This window comes from Echeneis naucrates, chromosome 6 (assembly GCF_900963305.1).
Source record: "Echeneis naucrates chromosome 6, fEcheNa1.1, whole genome shotgun sequence".
NCBI classification, from domain to species: Eukaryota; Metazoa; Chordata; class Actinopteri; order Carangiformes; family Echeneidae; genus Echeneis; species Echeneis naucrates.
Genome location: NC_042516.1, coordinates 15,403,403 through 15,422,005, shown reverse-complemented (window position 1 = coordinate 15,422,005; position 18,603 = coordinate 15,403,403). Strand labels below are relative to the sequence as shown.

Genomic DNA, 18,603 nt, shown 5'->3' with positions numbered 1-18,603 from the left:
AAGGTTCCTTTACAGGAATAACAGACAGGTCACTTCAAACTTTAATCTGTAGTTTATGTTCACATGGGATGCGCTGAATGAAGATGTACATGTTGGCTTGGTTTGTTTTTTTGCTGCACAGAATAACATGAGGTGAGCTCATAAAAAATACTAAAAACATAACAATAAAACTTTAAATATTCATATTGAAATTCATAAAATTGATGAAGATCATCAGTTAAATAGAAAACGGGTAAAATCTTTTAAAAACTGAAATAATTAACACCATGTCAACAAGATAATTCAGTTAAAACTTACAAAATGACTTTTGAATGTAGATTTTGGAACACAGAAAATGACTCATGAGGAATCAAACACCTGCATGCTCTTCACACAGTCAGAAGGGCTTCATCATATTTACTTCCAGGAAATATCAAGATGTCCCCATAAGGCTCACGCTGCTCTGCACGCACCATCCTGCTCGACAAACTCTCTACGCATCGGACACACACAGTTTAAAAGAGTAATTACTGATCACACAAAGACTCAAATCATGATAATAATAATAAAAAATTTCATAAAATTTGTTTCGATGAACTTTGATACTTGAATTAATTCGCAATTAAATCAAAACCCAGCAGACCATTACTCAGCTCTTGTCACTATATTATTAAAGCTTCCCCTACACACACTATTTGGTATTCCAGCTAGCACAACTTCAATGCGAGCTATGAGAATGAATGATAAGTGAAAATCATCCCTTACCCAGCAGCCTCTGAAACGTGGTACTGACAGTCCTGCGGCTGACCTCTGCTGGCAGAAGGGAGTGAAAACGCACAGGAAGCCCTTCATGGTCAGCCAACTCGGGCAGCAGTCTAGACACACACAAGCAGATAATCACGTTCTTATCTGTGCCAAAAACAAAGTTCTCTGTTCATTGTGTTGCATTCACAACATTTACCCCGAAGACTCTGCCGCAACCTTTGCCAGAAAATCGTCCACCACCTCCGGGATGTCCTGTAGTGTGGAAACCCTCCTGGAAATAATGGACCTGCCGACATGGATGGTCACGTGAGTACGGCTGCATTGGAACACGTCACACAGCTTCATTTTTACTTTTACCTACCCTTCTCTCTCTGATGAGTACATGGGCGAGATCTCTCGAGATGCCTCCACCTGGTCAGAGCCCTCTAATGGCAGAGTACCCAGGGCTGAGCAAACACACAAACACACACACACAAGAACACAGGACACTCCATTGGCATATATTCATTCCCTGCAGGCCTGCTTTGACCTTTATTCATGCCAATCCTAACCTCTAAACTCTGACCTCGACTTCACCCTCGTGAACATACACACTGAGGACAACCATTTTACCCGTTGCTCAACACAAACATGATACTCCCAGTCAACACCTGTAAACCCCAAACGTGTCTGTGACTCAGTGACCCAAAATGTGAAAAGATGATATTTTCTGACGGTTTTCTTTACCTGACATTTCAAACCTCTCTGATTCTGCCAAATCTCGAGGGACCTGTATTCACACACAGACAGGTATTCATAAAGTGACATTTTCATTCTTCTCATGAACAAAAAGCTACACAGACGTTGATACCCCACCACACAGATAAACAAACATTCATCCACACCTCTTTAGGACTGAGCTCAGCTCTCTCCTGCTCTTTCTCGGCCGCTGTGATCATCTCACGTTCTCGTTCTTTTTCAGAGTCAGTGGACTCGGGCCCTCTCTCCCCAACCTGCAGGTCTGAGCCATAGATCAGCCTGATAGTGGCAGCCTGTCTCCATAGAAACAGCACCTCTTCAGGCAAGTCTGCAGGAGAAAAAATAGCTTTGTGGTTTATTTCAAGGTCACTTGAGTCAAGTCCTTTTTTAAAATAGCAACTGCAGACTAAAAGTCTCTGGAAACAAGCAGAATTAAAGGTGTTAGATGAGAATATTCAGAAATAATGTTGACAATGAAACGAATAAAAAAATAACAAGTGTGAATATGAACTGCCTGTATTCATTCTCATCGTAAATTCAGTTCCATTTGAATATATTTTAGTTTTCTTTCATGAATAAATGTTCTTACAGCGAAGGAAGAAAACACCACCTACTTATATGTTGTTGGTCAGTTTAATTTACTAATGTAGATGCTGATAGTAATGAATGTATTTCAAAATGAAACAGATAAGACTTTGCATATTATTAGTAAATGGTGCTACTAGTTAACTGTAATACTTTAAATATAGTGATACTTCATAGGGGACATGATTGTAGTGGCATTTCTGTGACATCAGGTTTGTTTTTTCTCAGTGTTGTGTGTCAGTGATACCAGAGTAGGTAAAACTGGCGGTAATTCTAATGAAAAAACATGTTTTGTACTGACAGGTGTAGGGGTTGCTGAGGAGGTCAACAGCAGACTGAGCCCTGTGAATTGAGGGCGGTGGAGGAAGCGGCCTGGTCTCAGTCAGGGGGTTGTTGATCTGCTCCTGCAGCTCGTCACGGGAGAGCTGCGTCTCTGGGTCATAGAAGATCAGCTGCCTCTTCCTCCTTTTCACCTGCAGAGGGGCCTCTTCCTGGACATGGGGGTGTAGAAAGGACAGTGTGACTTAAATGCTCTTCTTTGTAATCATGTTTAATAAAAAATTAGGCAATATATGTGATGTTAACCTTGTAACTAATGTTTTAATAACTATTAAGAAATAATTCATTAATATGTGCTTTCGTTATGAAGCACTAATAAGCACACAATCCTTTTTTCCTTTTCAGAGACATGACTGAAACAAGCGTTAGCAAAGGACCCCAGGCAGGATGTTGCACCTCAGGTAAAATCCCTTTGGCTTCATTTGAGTTAAAAGGATCACATAAAAACCACAGGTGGGGGCAGGCACCTCCAGGCTTGGTCTTCGACGTTCCCTTGCTGCAGATGGTGGTGAAGGGAAGGCAGGCAAGGGCATGGGGGTGAGCTGCTCAAGGGGCGTACGTGGCTTCTCCAATAGCATGCCAGTCTCTTCCTGAGGCATCAACAAGGCGTCCTCACTGGTGAGGATAGTCGGCTGGATACTGACAGAAGGAAAAAAAAAAAAAACAAAAACAGACAGTTAGAAGATCAGTCTGTTTTTTTTTTTTTTGTTGTTGTTTTTTTAACGTGTCCACATAATTTACTCAGGAGTGGATACAGTCAGCTCCTTTAATCTCTCTTTCTCCACAATTCTCTCTCTTCGTTCCCGTTCAATCTCCCTCTCTCCCTCTGCTGATGTCAGGCCTTCTCCTGCTGTAGAAAGTTTAGGGTTAAGATTATGAAAGGATCTCCATATCTTCCTTTTCATCTCAAAGCCTCTTTAGTGTCACGGAAAAATTTCCCACAAACCTGGAAAGTGATCTGGTTGAGCCAAGAGGATGTCAATGGTTTCTGGGTGCTGTTCGACAAGCTCCACACCCTCAAACTAGCATTAAGAAGAATGAGAGGAAGGAGAGCTGGATAAACGAACAGATCAGAAAAATGATGTTAAATAATGTGTATGCGTTCACATGTTTCTTGCTTTGCACCTCTGTAATTGGCAGAGAAAGAGGCTCCATCTCTCTCAGAGTGATGGTGTCTGGAGAAGCTGTTAAGCCTGGAAACAATGAAAGAAAGAATGGATTGAAATGAAATTGATAAAAAATCTATTTTCAACTTTTTAGTTAGACAGTTGTCCACTAAAGCCGGCAGGAGAGCATAAAACTAATCAAGATGCAATTAAATTGCTCTCTTCTGCCGAGGGAAGTGCAGCTGGAAACACATCCTGACACCACAGCATCGGCCAATTAGGAGGATGTTGTTGACGGCAGCCTGCTCTGCCCTGACCTGACCTACAGCAGCATCTCTCCTCCTCATTCTTCTTCTGTTTTCTTATTTCTTTATGAATTTTGGTGGCTTTTTTTTTAATTTTCTTTTTTTTTTTTACTTTTTTTCAGGACAGTAATTGGCAAAAAGCCTAACATGAAACAGAGAGAGAGAGAGAGGAATGACCTGCAGCATAGATCCCTTGGCCAAGTTCAAATTTAGGAAGCTGCAATTACATGGTCCAGCCCACGCTGCCTCTTCTGATTTCTGCCCGAGTTTGCACACAATGTGAGCTCAGTCTACTACTGTAGCCTGCGATCTTACACATGGTTACTGTAACCATAGGCCATCGTACTGCACATGATTGTATATCTATAAAGCTGCATTGCTGACTTTTGATTAAAGCTGATGATCGGATAATTATGATAAGCTTCTTGCGTTCTTTTGCACTGCAATACATTTTGCATTTGTTGGTACTTTAAATAGTTGTAAGTCGAATGAAAAAGACAGACAAACAAACTACTTCTTTGACACAAGTTGGCAATATTTTGTTAAATTTAAAAATTTGTATCTGGTATTTCATTTTAAAGTGGTAAAAAAAATGACTATAATGGGTGAAAATAATGGCATATTAATAATGAACAGGTAATTATCTTAATACCTGAATTCAGCAGATCTCTAAATTGATTTTACTCGAAACGATATGTATGTATGTATCGCTGTGTGTGCATGTGTGTCTTTATAGGTATATATAAATACATGCTTAATGTGCAATTTTTACATTTCACCACAATATTTTGAATTATCTGGCAGTCTATTTCTTATTTCTGAATTGTCTTGGTTATTTTTACTGCTGTAATGCCCAGTGCACTGAAGATCTCATTTCACATCAAATCAACCTACCGCTTTCTGGTGCAGCAGCAGAAATAGGACTTGTAAGTTGAGGATGCTCAGGAGAGGCTTCTCTCAGATAGTCCTTACCCATCTGAGAGACAGAACGGACGTGTTGTAAATAATTGGAATTACATTGATGATTTATAACTTTAACTCCACTTATGAATCTATGAATCTCTGAATCTTTCATTCTTTCTGTATTTGCTACCTGTTTGAGTGTAGTGGGACTAGGTAAGGGATGCTGCATGTACATCACACCAAATAAGGGGTCCAGGGCTCCCTCTGTCTCCTCCATAACAGTGAGAGCATCCGGAAAGACCAGAGGTTGTCTGAGAAACAGCAACAAGGTACACTAGTTGTGTAACTGTACGTAAGGACGGATAAGTATTTAAAATGTTGACCCCCTTTTCTCACCTGCTTTGGTCCTCCAGGTCAATTTTCTGGGACGTCTTCTGCTTCACCAGCTGGCCCACAATGGTGTGAAGTTCCTCTAGAAGGAAGTCAGGTCACAGTCATGAACCATTTCATTCAGAATTGCTTTGCACCATTGTGATTAAAGCCCTCTTACCCAGGAGGATAGCACACTGGCGGTGGTAGACCACAATGACTCCATACTGCAGCTGGGAGGACAGATAGAGGGAGAAGCGAGGTCGTGGCAGATCGGGTCGGGGCGGCGGGACCCGCTCCAGCACATAGTTCATGATGTCATCACTGTAAGGACATTTGTATAATAACTGCAAGGCTCACAATTCAGTCAACTATCAAATACAGCATGAGCTTAATCAAAAGAACTTACCAAGTACTTTTGACATTTACTTTCAGGAAATCCCGGCGAGGCACTCTGATACCTTTTGTAGCTACCAGCCTGATATGGGAACAGGACACAGGAATTGTGTTGAATTTTATTCATCAAGATACAAAGGCTTAAGGTGGAATTTTTCCTACGGTCATCTGACTTTAGGAAAAAAAAATTGCTACTTGAGTCTCAGATACAACTAAAACCTCAACCACAAACCTCTTTCTTATTCTGGTGTATAACCCCGACCTTTTCACTTCCAGACACTTGAAATCCCTTTAATGCAGACATCTGCCTGCATCTGAGGACTTTAGCTCTTGAAGTCTTTGCGTGTTTTCTTTTTCAATAATCAAAACACAGCCTTTGACTTTTCCTCATCTTTAAAGCTGTTGTCTTTTCTGAACAGGACTTCTAAGTCTTGTTTTGGCTTGAGTTCATGTTTACACATTTAATTTGTCCCCCTCTGATGCACCTGCTCTCTGAGACATGTGTCTTTCACAGGTGTCTGTCTGTTTTGTGTTGAAATGCAGAGCAACACTACAAATTTCAAAGATTCACAAAGATTTTTTTTTTTTTTTTTACAAACTCTGCTGATGTGGAAACATATTTTCTAATATAATGTATATAATCATATTTAAGAAGAGGCCAAGGAGGTCAAAATGAACATTAGACAGGCTGTTTGAATCAAACCACTTCCCTTTAATTTGACGGATTTTCCAGAAATAACAGACTTTTGTGATAAAATTAACATCCCACTGAAAACTAACCAGCCAAGAGTCAGCACCTGAAAGTCCCGTCAGAAAAGTAGACGATCTAAAAGAGAAAGTTCAAATGTTTACTCACCAAATTGTGGAAAAACATCCAGTATGATGCTTTAAAACGGTGGGATAGTAAAACATTTTAGCGGAAGTTTCAGAAAATCGATTAAATGAATCGATAAATCGGGTCAACGACGATAATTTGGATATTTGCAGATCAGAGTGGCTGATGTTCCCTGAAGGGGAAAAGTTGGACGATGGTCGGTTAAATGATTTAATTTGGACAGAAGCTGATTGGTCGGATCACCCGCAGTCTGTAAAAACCGCGGAAAGTTTCCATTTACAGTACGGCAGCTGGGAGGAGCCAAAAAACAAAACAAAACAAAACAAAACACAACATCAAAGCCCCTCCAGGTTTTAAGAAACACACTGTACAGTTAACAAGATTTTTTTTACATCAGTGGTTTTTAAATATGTATCACTTTGCTTTAAATTACACAATGAGGTCTGAATTGAGGACTGACTGGCAGCACTGAGAGCAGCAGCATATTTACACCAAAGTCTGGTTCACAATGCTATTAAATGTTTTAAACTTATGTTTTTTATGCTCTATATTCCACAAAAGAGCAGCAGCTTTTGTTCATTGAACAAAATTTGATTTTATTCTGGGGTAAACAAACAGGTCATGAATAAAATGTGATAAATCTCTACACACATTGGTATATAAAGGCAAAATGAACCGTAATAAAATCATAGTTCAACTTAAAAAACAAAACACAAAACAAGTTACAGTGTTGAAGGGGTTCCTCTACGTTCTTCCAGTAGAACAGGTAAAGTACAAGTTGGCTTTAGATCACAGTAACCTTCCTCTGCACTCAGTGGATCCACAGCAGCAGAGCAGCACTTTACCCTCCACACTGCCCACTTCATAGTTGTAGTCCCAGGTCAGCTCTGTGCCAGCCCGGATCCGCCTGCACAAGGATACAAGCTGACGAGTCAGTGCAGGACAAAGCTAGAATAAGTTACTACTCAGACATTGAGCAAGTCCAGTGCGTTGATTGTAACTTCAATAATTGCCTTCTCCTTGAGAGACTGTTATTGCATGAGCTATAACTACAGCAGTGTGAGTGGAAATCCTTTGTGGGCGTTTCTTGGATGTTCTGTGTGTCTTGTGGGTCTAAGCATGTTGAAAGTGAAGATCGATTCCCTAAACCTCCTGGGAGTACTGAACCCAGTTACTGGTTACATCAGTGACTTCTGGTTTGATTTGTAATGAGATGTCTCAGATGAAAACATAAACCCAGTCCATTTGGATTGCATTTCTACTGATGGGAACTGCTTATGTCACAACATGAATTTACAAAAAAAAAAAAAAGAAGAGGATTACGACTCTCATAACCCAAATCTGACATGTAACATGAAACAGCAGTGCCCCCTGTGTCACGTTCAGGTAACAGCATCACACACACACACACACACACAAAAAATAAATAACTAATTAATTAAAATTTAATTATTTTCAAAACTCACTTGCTTGCAAAGAATGCCACCCATGGGAATCGCAAATCATGCGTGTCGACAAACACGTTCTGGACAAAAAGATTAGGACTACAGCTGTGCTGTAATAGAGAAAAGAGACAGAGATGTTGTACATAATTTCGAGACGATTCTTTAAACTCCATCAAATCATTAAAATGCAATCACACTTACATTGAGGTAACGCCCAAGATTTCCTTCCAACTTGGCATCAATGATGTAGCAAGATTCTTCACCATCAAAGAACTGGCGAGTGTTTTTGGGTGTGTTGTCTGCTCCTCCTGCATGTCCCTGCTGTCCTGTTTTTCCTCCCTGACCCCCTGGCCCTCCACTTCCCCCAGGTGCACCCGTTTTTACCATGAGGCCATGGCTGGTCTTCAGGGCGATGCCACGTGTAGATTTAACTGCTACCTGCTTCTTTGTCACTCCTGACCAGAAACAGTATCAACATGAGCAAAAAGATATTGTGACGCTGTGTGCTAAGGGTCACATTTGTCCATTCCCTTCTATTTACCTGTGGTGACTTTCTCTCTCTCCTTGTTATCTTCAGATCCAGAGCTGATGGTCTGAACATCATCACTGTCAGAGAGAGTCATCACATCCTGCTTCTTCCCCGTTTCTGGCTTCACCTGACTGAAAGGGTCAGAAAATAGTCAGTTTATTTTATTCATTCACTTAGTTGCAGAGAAATTCTAGAGTAAAATAAATGTCCACAATCAAGTCCAACAGACCTCTTACTATCTCCAGATTCCTGTGATGGCAAACAGAAAAAAAACATTATTGATCATAATTTAAAAGAATCATACTACAAAATCTCTGGGAAAAAAAGAACTTGACAATTTCTTGTCTGCACCTGACTGGGTTCCACAAAATACAATATTCAATATTCTTCCTTCATCTTCTAAACTCACCTTCTTCAGCCCCTGGCTTGTTAGCCAGGATGCTACTTTGCTTTTCCCCGTCTCCTCTGGTATGGATGGTGGCTTATCGTCATCAGTTCCTCTGCCTGATGTACACAGTCCATCTTTACTGTCTTGGCTCCCTTGGGGGAGACAGTTTGAAATGAGGAGATAAAACAGATATTGTATCTTCCAAATCCACATTTATATATAGAAAATGGAGGTTCAGTTAATAATATAGTTATTTAAAGGCAAACTAGGGAAGAAAAACATATTCTCCATAACTTGACAGATATTTCTGAGTTAGTCAACTATCCACAATCCCTCAAAAATCATCATTAGAGGGTCGCAATCTTAATTTTTTTATGCTGCTGGGATTTAGTCATATGGTAGAACACGCTTTCATTAAAAACTAAGCTTTTTTTTTTTTTGGGGGGGGGGGGGGGGCATTAACCTGTAACACAACTCAAAGGAAGCGTTAGATGTTTTTACACTCTTTACGACAATAAAAATTGAGAAATAAGAATTCCTCACCTTCCTTGTTGCCCTTGACCTGACCCCGTGTGGTATAACTTCTCCATACAGAGCTGGAGCTGTAGTAGTTCTCTTTAACAAATGTGTCATCTGAACTGTCACTTTCATCTTCACTTTTTGAGTCTTTGTCATCGTCATCATTGCTGTCATCTGATGAGCTTGAGCTTTGCGCTGTGGAAGAAAAACGAACACGAGATATCGTGGCGAATGAGGAGGATGAACTGTTTAGGTCCACAAAACAGACCACTGAGAATCAGCCAGTGTAGAGATAACTCCAATCTCTAAGCTTGGGATTTGGACTCACCCTTCTTGGTTGGTCGCCCTGTAGGGTGAGATGATACTAAAGCGGATGGCTGGATTTTAATTCTGGAAACGTCTACACCACTTCCCTCACTGTCTGAACAATGAGCCTCGCTTTCGTAGCCTTCCTTGAAGTTTTCCACACTTTCTATATGATCCAGATTAGCAAAATATTCATCACCCATTTCTAGGCCCTCTTTGTCTGCAAAATCATCTGTCAAGATCTTGCCTGGGGGAGCATAAGAAAAAACGGAGAAGAGAATAAGTCACTTTATAATCAGGTCATCTGCAGTGGAACCGCACAGAAGTCTGTGCCCTTTCCTCACCAGCATAGATGCAGACAAACGAGCCCTTTGCCACATCATCTAGACATCGGATGCCCCAGCCTTTGTTCTGTGTTTTGAAGAGCTGGAGACGCACTTGCAGGCCATGCTGAACAAGCCGATTGGTGCACATTCGAGAACAACATTTGCACCGCTTATTGCACTCATAGATCCTGAGAGAGAAAAAGCGAAACTGGTTTCTGAGAGATGACAACCAGCTATTATATCCAACATTAATTATCTTCTTATGAGGTTATAAGGGGTGAGAGATTTAAACTTTCTGTAAAGTGCACCAGAAGAGGGAAGAAAATGGGACTGAATGTCTGACCCTGTGGGAAGGCATTCTTCTAATCGTTTGTGCAAATATCCAGCGTTGGGGTTGATCTGCCCCCCGGGTGTACAACCTGTAGCCTGAAGGGTAAGCTGGTGGCAAGAGCATTTAGACCTATAATTAAGACACAAAGACTCCAAATCAGAATAATAAGTTATGTATAAATGTATGAAGTGTTGGATGAGTAGCTTAACTTACTTGTCTCGACAGCCGTCAGTGCAATCACAACCGACCAGGAAGTCTGCACTGGTGTTGATGAATACTCCGTCTTCAGGAATACGCTCTTTACCTTGAAGAGCAGAAACAGAAATAAATACTCCCATCACAGTTAGTTATTTCATTGTGATTTTTTGGAAAAGAGGAGGAAAAAAATCGGAAGGTGTAAATTTTTATTGTTTGGTTTTTTTGTACAAAATAAATGATAACATTCAAAAATGTTACGCTATTCGTACTGTAGTCTACTTTAGGAGGTGGGGTGGAATCAATCTCATTGACGCAAGAAAGTGGGATGTCCTCCTTTCCGCCAGTGATGTCTGGAATGTAATAGAATGGCCTCTGTGGTTGGAAAGGCCGGTCAACAAGTACGTAGGGGTCTAGGCAGAACATCTCTAAGAATATAAAATCACAGCGCGTCTGGAAGAGGTAGTGCTGGATCTCTGCCATGTTACGTAGACAGAGTCCACATGGAGCCTTGTAAATCACGTGGAAGGACATCTGAAATGTGGATGGGGGAGAAAAAAAAAAAAAAAAGAAAAAAAAGAGTTGTACAATCAAAATGTCAGCTTTTCATTGCAAGGAAATCAAATCAAACCCAAAACGTATATTTTTTAATGTCCACAGTAATGTTGCTGTTCACGTTTACCTTTCGGTTGACTTTGCGTCTTCCTGTCATGCGTCTGAAATCGTAAAGTAACGGTGTGAGGAGGGGGTTTTTTCCCCTGTGTATGTCTGATTTTGTAGGTCGGACGCGATTCAGACAGGCTGGTTGACATGTGTGAGCCAAGTAGAAGATCCGGTCTGTTGGGGCACGATAGGATGGCTGATGTGGGATGGTGGCCATTGGATGGGTTATAGATGGGGCAGCAGGAACCAAAGGTGTCAGCTGTCTTTGATATGTTTGAGTCAAAGTGGGTGAAGGAGTATTTGGGGCACTCAACAATCTTGCCCTACAGATGAATAAATAGAAGACCAGTTACATTAAAATCATCAGCTGTTCGCTTCCATAGCACTCTTCTTCAGCAGGTCATACAGTAGTGAACTCACCCAGTTAGGTTGCTGGGACTGGATGAAAGAGGCTGCATGACCTTTGAGGCATGTGTACCTCCCACACCAGGGACAAACGGAGAAGTACTCTTCTTTGCCATCTGATGTTTATTGCTTGAACACAGTGAGGAGAGAAACAAAGACTCAATATGAGATGTCACCACTTAAATCCTCTCAATGCAGATGCACTACTTTAATAAGTTTTATTTAGAGACTAGATAAATAAACTGTAATAAGATGATAAGAAACACGTTTTCAAATGACTGCAAACATTGCTACCAAATTATTATCAACTTTAAAAGGTGCTGTGTCAATTTTGTGTTTTTAGTTTGGCAGCAGCTGTATTGATACAGTAGCTCTCGTTCTTCTAATGTAATCTTCTTGGTGCTTGGTATTTTCAGTGTTCAGATATGTGTCGGACATTCAAAGGGCATCACTCACTCAACACGTGGAGTCTGTGCAGGATGTGTAGCATGTGCAGGCTGAGCGGTCTGAAGGGTTTGTTGGGGTTGTGGGGGTTGTGGACGCTGTTGAAGTTGTGGTGCCTGTGAGGGTTGACTCAGAGCGGCCTGTGGTGTTTTGACAGGAGAAGGTCCAACATGCCCGTCACTGGTGTACTGAACCACTGGACCTTTACTCCTCAATGCCCCTGAAATCAGCAAACGTTAATGGAAAGTCTCTAACAAGTGTATTTTTCACATTTTCTTTTTCTAGAATACCAAATAATGTTGGTGGAAATGTTTTAATGCAAATTAACTATGCAAAAGTTATAAAAGTAGAAAAGTTCAATATGTCCATATGTTACCCATATTAGGCCGTGTCCTCTGCTGGCCAGCCAGCTTCTTCTCCTGAGTGTTTGCTGTGGTCATCTTCAGGTTGAACATTGGCTCTAACCTAGTGGAGCCTCTATAGATCCACTCACTTCTCTTATCGTCCTGTTCAAATGACACAAGGATTTATTTCTGTCAAATGTAATAATCATAACTATTATCCAGCACATTTATTTACAAATTCATGCACATGCTGGCACATTGTCTGTTAGAAGTGTCCCGAATCCTGACACTGGCATACCAAGAATAGGATCTTGACAAGGCTGCCATCCACCTCCTCCACTTTGCTCTTCCACCAGGTTCCCTCCCACTCTGTTTTAATTATCTGGCCAACCTTTAAGAGCACCATAGGCCTGCTGGGATAGGCAGTAATGTACTCTTCAATGAAGTCTCGACACGATCCATCCTCTATGTCTTCCCAAGTACGCTTTACTGTGAATACAAGAATGATCCAAAAAGTTTTTCTAAGAATTTCACTACAAATTGGCCCTTTTTGTGTTAAATTTCTTTGTTGAATATATAAGACCACAGATTGGTAAGTTCTATGTGAGAGAAAAGTCAGCACTTACACGGTCGGCAAACGGGATAGAGCTCAGGTAGCGTCACATATGACGCATAACCATCGTCAAAGAATATTAAAAACCTAAAGCACATAGAACAAAGATATGAATTCAAGAACAACCAATCAGCTCCACTGGTAAAAAAATACCAGTCAGTAGTCATCAAAGACACAACAGAATTGCTTATTGCATATTATACTCTTATTTAAAAAACTAGATGACAATCCATAAGTTAATTTATCAGACACACACAGATTCTTTAGTTTTGTCCACCCACCTCATGCGATTCTTGTTGTTCGGCATTTCTGCTACTATTCCAGCATAGAGCCACACCAGGTTTCCATCCTTATACTTGGCCACTACACGGGCTCCAACATACAGGCTCTCCAGGGTGGGGTTATAGTCAAAAGCCACATGGTTTCCAGAGAGCAGACTCTTTCCTTTATCAAACTTCACCTTATACTTAAAAACACCGTTTCCTGAACACGAACAGAGGATGAATAGTTTTAGCTTAAATCACACACAGTAAATAATAATAGAAACAATCAAGCAGTATCTTTGTAACATCTCTTTAAAGTTATCCAGAAAAACCTTACAGGCAGCGTTAATGTTCAATTCACATACCAACAGGGTTGATAGCAACAAGCGTGCCTCTGTGCCACGTTTTGGTGCGTTTCTTTCCCAGAATATTCATCCCGACTCTGAGCTCATCCTCTGCCATATTTGGGTTTGGCTGAGCCATGGACTGAGGTGAAACTTGGGAAACAAACACTGCTGGAACTGAACCCTGAATACCTAAAGGTCAACAAGGAACAGATGTGTGCAGTATCAAATATGTGATACTTTCACACAGGTGTGATGCATCTCACAATCCTTCAGCATGTGTGTGCTACCTGACTGTGATAGTGGCTGTCCCGGAGAGCGGAGCAATGCGGTACCTGATGAAGGTTTGTGGACCATTTGGACCAATTTCTGCATCTGCTGGGAGGTTTTCTGTAGAGCTGTGGAGGCCTCTTTTAACTGGCAATATAAATACATAGAAAATTAATCATACAGTGAGACGCGTTTTACCTTTATCTTGGTGAAACTGATTGTTTCGATGGTAAGCATTAAAAAAGTCTCAGAAAACAGCTTGGGTGACTTGCTTTGCTTGGAGAATACATTATTACTGATCGACAGTATTTGTTTACTATTTCAGATGATAGAAAATATTGGCAACGTTTTAGAGTTGCCAAGAAAAACACCACAACAATTATCAACATTTAGGAATGAAGTGAAATTTCAGATCAGCATAATGTAGTAGTTTGTTCTCACCACTGGATCTTTACTAGTAGGAGCAGGCTTGTTTGGAGGAACCACTGAAACATAATAAAACAGTAGAGAAATTACCAATCCAATTTCATCCTGCTATTTTATAGTAGCAGTGAAAGATAAATGTTCTTATATGAAAAAGCAGAACTTACAACAGCCAATAGCAATGACATCATCGTCGTCATCATCATCTATTTCAATAACCTCAGAGGACAACACCCCTCCTCCGCCACCCTCATCCTCTGAGCTGCTCTCTCGATAAACAAGACCATTCTTTTGGTAGGTTGCTTTTACCAGCTTTTCACACTCCAATATAGACCTAAGGAAGCGAGGGCAAAAAATGTTAACCTGTGACATCCAGTTTCTAACGAGTGATCCACCAACCTGGTCCAGTGGATCGACACTGACACTTATACAGATAGTATCACAAAAACCCTGGTTGCATGCTACTCTGACTGCAATCTATTCCAAAAAGTGCACTTCACAGTTTTTACTTCGACAAAAGTATCTCATTAATCCTGTGTATCTGGTAAATACAGGGACATCTCATGTGTAACCACTATTACACATAACACCTGAAACATTCTTGGAATATTTTGTTTGTTAAGTGTTTGTTTGGTGTCGTATGTTATGCAGATAAAATGCCAGAAAAGTGACATTGCAATGTCTTCAAATGTCATGTTTAGTCTGACTTACAGTCCAGAACTCCCCAAACCATTTAGTTTGGCATCATGTATGACACAAATTATTATTATTATTATTATTATATAATTCTCAATAATGTATCAAAATTGAACATCAGTTTAGTGGTGTGTCTGTATAGATGACATCCATGGTGTCCACTGGATAAATTATCTGGTTCTTCACTTCCTGATATATTTTTCATGTTTTGTTTGGGCTATAAACAGGATTAAAAACATTTAGCACTTCATGAACAAAATCAGACGGTTGATTCCTACTCACTGGTTCGTATCATTCAGGAGAGTCTCTGTGATCGCTTCATCCTTCTCTTTCTGCTCCACCCATTCTTTGAGCTCTGTCAACTGAGCCTTTTTCTTCTGCACAATCTCACTCTTTTCCACAGCATCTTCAATCCATTTCTTCAGCTCATCCAGCGAAATGCCCAGTTCTTCCTCCAGGCTGGAGTCCCAGCCCTCCACCTCCATCCTAAGGGATTATAGACAGAAAGATGAAGTGCAGACATTAATAAATCTTCATAAAAAATTATGCTGTATCCAAATCTAAACAGATCAGATAACTGGGCAATTGTTGGGGTATTTATTGAGTAAACTTACCAAAAATATTTTATTTTCATTCTCAATTAATTGGTAATGATTTTGAGAAACTCTGTCATCCATATAAAAGACACTGAGAAAATCATCCTGCATTATTGGAGGTCTCTTCTTTAACACATTCAAAGAATTTGTTATGCTTAGGTGCCCAACATAGAAACACAATTCACTGCTTTATACACTTTATACACAGAATAATCCATATATGCTATGAATTGTGATATACACATCAGTTTATTTGGTGCACCGAGTTGAAACTAATGCTATCAACAACGTCAAGCCTACCTTCATGGAGCTCCGCACGTTTTATACCAAGGAAGCTAAGATAACCTGAAAACATCTTTTTTTACACCACAAAACTGTCCAATGGAACCACAAACTACACCTCCAAAACGACTCACATGGAGGCGAATCAACAGCTCTGTAAAACAGCTGAAACAAAATCAATAGATCTGCCGTTAGATTGCTGTATTACACTGGATTAGTTTTACTTGTGTGTACTCGACACATTTATATATGATATAAAAAAATCCTTACGAATACGAATTCAAATTGCCCAGCCACCAACGCTTTCATGGTACAAGACTTTGCGCCTGCGCAGAACCAATACAAATGCATACAGATGCAGATGTGTGATGTCAATTTCATGCCCAAACATAAACAACAGACAGCAGTTCATGTCCGTGTTACAGACCGCACCTTGCTGTGTGGTCCACTAAAGAGAAAACAGCATCTCGATGTGTGCAGTGATCCGGCTGCAGGTTGACTCCATGCAACCCCCTGTTTCTGAATGAAATATGCTATAATGCAATATAAAATTGGCCCTTTTCATGCAGGGGATAGCTACTGAAAATATATATATTAACATAAAACTACCAGCCTCACTGACTGTGATTTATCTGCAGAATATAGCTTCAAGAGAAGACTGGTTAGCACAACAAAGGGCAGCATGAAAGCTTAAATTCAGTCAAACCCATGAAAACGTCTCTGCTAAAAAAAAGTGACCCTTGGCTAAAACATCCACAGCTGCTGACACTTTACTGAGACACATCCTGTGCAAAGCAGGGAGCTAAAAGAAAACAAACTGGGGCTTCCTACGCGGGGCAGCAGGCTAGCATGTTAGCATAGCATTAGCATGTGAAATGTCTAAACGGCTGGCTGACTGACTGATGCAGGTTTTTGGAAAACAAGCTACCTCATGTCCTCCGGTGCTTCTCTCAGGGTCACAGCAGAAGTCTCAACCAAGACTTCATTTTTCTGCAACAGGCATCACTTACCCCTCACTGCTCTCCATCCTCTCTGCTCGTAAATATGAAGTTAGCTTGCTGATGCTACCGGCTACATTAGGGGCGCATGCGTTGCAGCCCAGAGTATTCGAAGTAGGCGGTGTTGTGTAGCAACGCGTGAAACACCAAAATCCCGCCCACCCGGGTCATCCTGGTAAATAAAAGAAAGCCTGCAGCGGATTGAAGACTGGCGCCGGCACTTTTCGTCGCTTTCGCGATAGAAGAGGAAAAACATTATCTAATATCAGTGTTTAACTTAAGTTCATAACATTCACACAATGTCGGGCTTAAATTCAATAAAATGAAGTGCGTGGACATAAATTGACCAACTTGCACAAGTGCAACTAATTTTATAAACAGTTCAATGAGGTTGTTCGGACCAGGAACGTGTTCAGGATCTGTTTCCATCAGTCTGCATCCATTTACTACTTTTCTTTACTACATACAAGACAGCACAAAAATGCAAAAACATTTTCAGTGTCGGGACACTTTGGGATGGAATAGTTTTGTAGAGTTTTTCAGGACAGTGTCTTTCAGGTTGCTCGGCGACACTTTTTGTTTTGTTTCTATCTGTCTCATGCTACAAGGTATAAAATTAGTTTCATTTGCTCAATAACAAACAACTTGGATCAAAGTTACCTCAAGTGCTCCAAACAGTGACAAAATTTGGGAAGAAGAACGGAACATCTGTTCTGTAGCACAGTTCAAACACTGTGAACTTAAAAACATCTGCGTTCTATTAGTGAGGAACGAGAGGCATTCGCCTGATGAACAGATCCCTTCCCATTTCTGTAATCCCACAAAGTTTGTTTCTTGTAAAAGTTGCTTTTGTTTAAAGATTAAAAAAGACATAGAAACCTCAATCTAAACGATCTCTTGCAAGATTAGTTGATCATCTTGATTGTACATTTTATACTTTGTTCATTTGAACTTGGTACTGTGGTTTACTGCTGTTTTATATAGTATGTCAGTTGGGTAGAAACTAAATAAAACTTCAAATTGTGTCAGAAACAGCCCTTCCATCCTGGTTCAGTGAGGGGAAAAGCCTCATGTATTCAATGTGTTGGGTTTTTCCAAATCATTTTTGTCACCTCTGCAGTGCTAGACACATCATTCTTTAATGTGTGCACTCCTCTGGTTTCTATCAGTCTTCTGTTTGCTCCTCCTGGTATGTAGTGACAGAGATAGCACTGTAAGGATCCAGCACCATCTGAGCACAGCGGACAATGGTCACCAACAAGAATAAGCAGAGGAGAAAGAAGAAGAAGAGGGCAAACCCCAGGTCCACATCCACTTCCAGCCTGGCCACAGGGAGGAATGGTGCATCCATGATTACAAATCCACAAACTCTCCGGAAAGATGTCCAAACTTTCACCGAAGTAAAAATTCTCGTAGTTACTCCAAAATACAGTATGTAAGTATTATATATGAATCTGTACTGACTTCTCCAGCTCCTCAGTTAATGTTCACAGTTGATCTACTGTGCTCCATAGATTTCTGTCAAAGAATCCTTAACCACAGTCCACAATCCTTTTGAACCCTTGGAAACTGTCCTCCTCAAAAAGATAGAATGGACTTGGTGGACACGTGGAGCCTCATTTGGCATCTGTGTCCTGCATGAATAGTTAAAAAGGAGTTTGGTAACTATCAGGCTGTTCCTGAGATTAGGACAGCCAGGCATCTCTGGCTTTTTCAGGACACGAGACCTTGACAGGAGGTGACACCTTGAAAAGAGTCACCGGATCCCTGGTCAGTACAAGAATTGGACGCATGACAGAATGACAAAGATACAGCCATCAGTTTTTACAGCTTTATAATGGAAACAAGGTATGCAGCTCTGTCTCAACCAAACGTACGCATTCTGGCAGGCAAAGGTTTTTTG

At 40.7% G+C, this 18,603-nt stretch overlaps 2 protein-coding genes across 4 annotated transcripts; both read right to left on the bottom strand.

The window, feature by feature from the left end:
• Positions 1 to 327: 327 nt before the first annotated feature.
• LOC115044646 (meiotic recombination protein REC8 homolog) lies at positions 328 to 6,701 on the bottom strand. Its single transcript, XM_029503780.1, has 17 exons — positions 6,342 to 6,701; positions 5,499 to 5,567; positions 5,271 to 5,413; positions 5,117 to 5,192; positions 4,911 to 5,031; positions 4,712 to 4,793; positions 3,532 to 3,599; positions 3,353 to 3,428; positions 3,148 to 3,256; positions 2,874 to 3,045; positions 2,369 to 2,558; positions 1,629 to 1,810; positions 1,471 to 1,513; positions 1,106 to 1,190; positions 950 to 1,030; positions 745 to 854; positions 328 to 472 (listed from the first exon to the last, which is right to left on the bottom strand). Exons 1-17 carry the CDS (start codon positions 6,395 to 6,397, stop codon positions 369 to 371), a joined length of 1,767 nt encoding a protein of 588 aa, XP_029359640.1. The 5' UTR covers positions 6,398 to 6,701; the 3' UTR covers positions 328 to 368.
• A 195-nt stretch (positions 6,702 to 6,896) lies between these two features.
• On the bottom strand, positions 6,897 to 16,767 carry setdb1b (SET domain bifurcated histone lysine methyltransferase 1b). Of its 3 annotated transcripts, none has more exons than XM_029503466.1 (25): positions 16,713 to 16,767; positions 15,107 to 15,310; positions 14,296 to 14,462; positions 14,147 to 14,190; positions 13,726 to 13,852; positions 13,457 to 13,627; positions 13,110 to 13,311; positions 12,842 to 12,915; positions 12,514 to 12,704; positions 12,248 to 12,377; positions 11,884 to 12,091; positions 11,443 to 11,556; positions 11,042 to 11,345; positions 10,632 to 10,893; positions 10,378 to 10,468; positions 10,177 to 10,293; positions 9,852 to 10,021; positions 9,530 to 9,754; positions 9,226 to 9,396; positions 8,704 to 8,834; positions 8,524 to 8,543; positions 8,307 to 8,425; positions 7,967 to 8,220; positions 7,787 to 7,875; positions 6,897 to 7,227 (listed from the first exon to the last, which is right to left on the bottom strand). In XM_029503466.1, the coding sequence occupies exons 1-25, from the start codon at positions 16,727 to 16,729 to the stop codon at positions 7,110 to 7,112; spliced, it is 3,720 nt and encodes a 1,239-aa protein (XP_029359326.1). In that variant the 5' UTR covers positions 16,730 to 16,767; the 3' UTR covers positions 6,897 to 7,109. The 3 variants fall into 3 exon arrangements, with proteins under 3 accessions (XP_029359326.1, XP_029359328.1, XP_029359327.1); XM_029503468.1 differs by having other exon boundaries at positions 13,771 to 13,852; XM_029503467.1 differs by lacking the exon at positions 16,713 to 16,767 and adding an exon at positions 16,631 to 16,650.
• Positions 16,768 to 18,603: the final 1,836 nt, after the last annotated feature.

What these genes read in the sequence shown, in the direction of transcription:
- LOC115044646 (XM_029503780.1), bottom strand. Translation starts at nt 6,397, where the DNA reads ATGTTTTACTATCCCACCGTTTTAAAGCATCATACTGGATGTTTTTCC. An exon ending in CTGACTGTATCCACTCCTGA is followed by an intron (nt 3,046 to 3,147) that starts GTAAATTATGTG and finishes TCCTTCTGTCAG; the next exon opens with TATCCAGCCGACTATCCTCA. An exon ending in CTGGCAAAGGTTGCGGCAGA is followed by an intron (nt 855 to 949) that starts GTCTTCGGGGTA and finishes GTGTGTGTCTAG; the next exon opens with ACTGCTGCCCGAGTTGGCTG.
- setdb1b (XM_029503466.1), bottom strand. An exon ending in GACGCAAAGTCAACCGAAAG is followed by an intron (nt 10,894 to 11,041) that starts GTAAACGTGAAC and finishes TCCACATTTCAG; the next exon opens with ATGTCCTTCCACGTGATTTA. An exon ending in GAGAGAGAAAGTCACCACAG is followed by an intron (nt 8,221 to 8,306) that starts GTAAATAGAAGG and finishes GTTTCTGGTCAG; the next exon opens with GAGTGACAAAGAAGCAGGTA.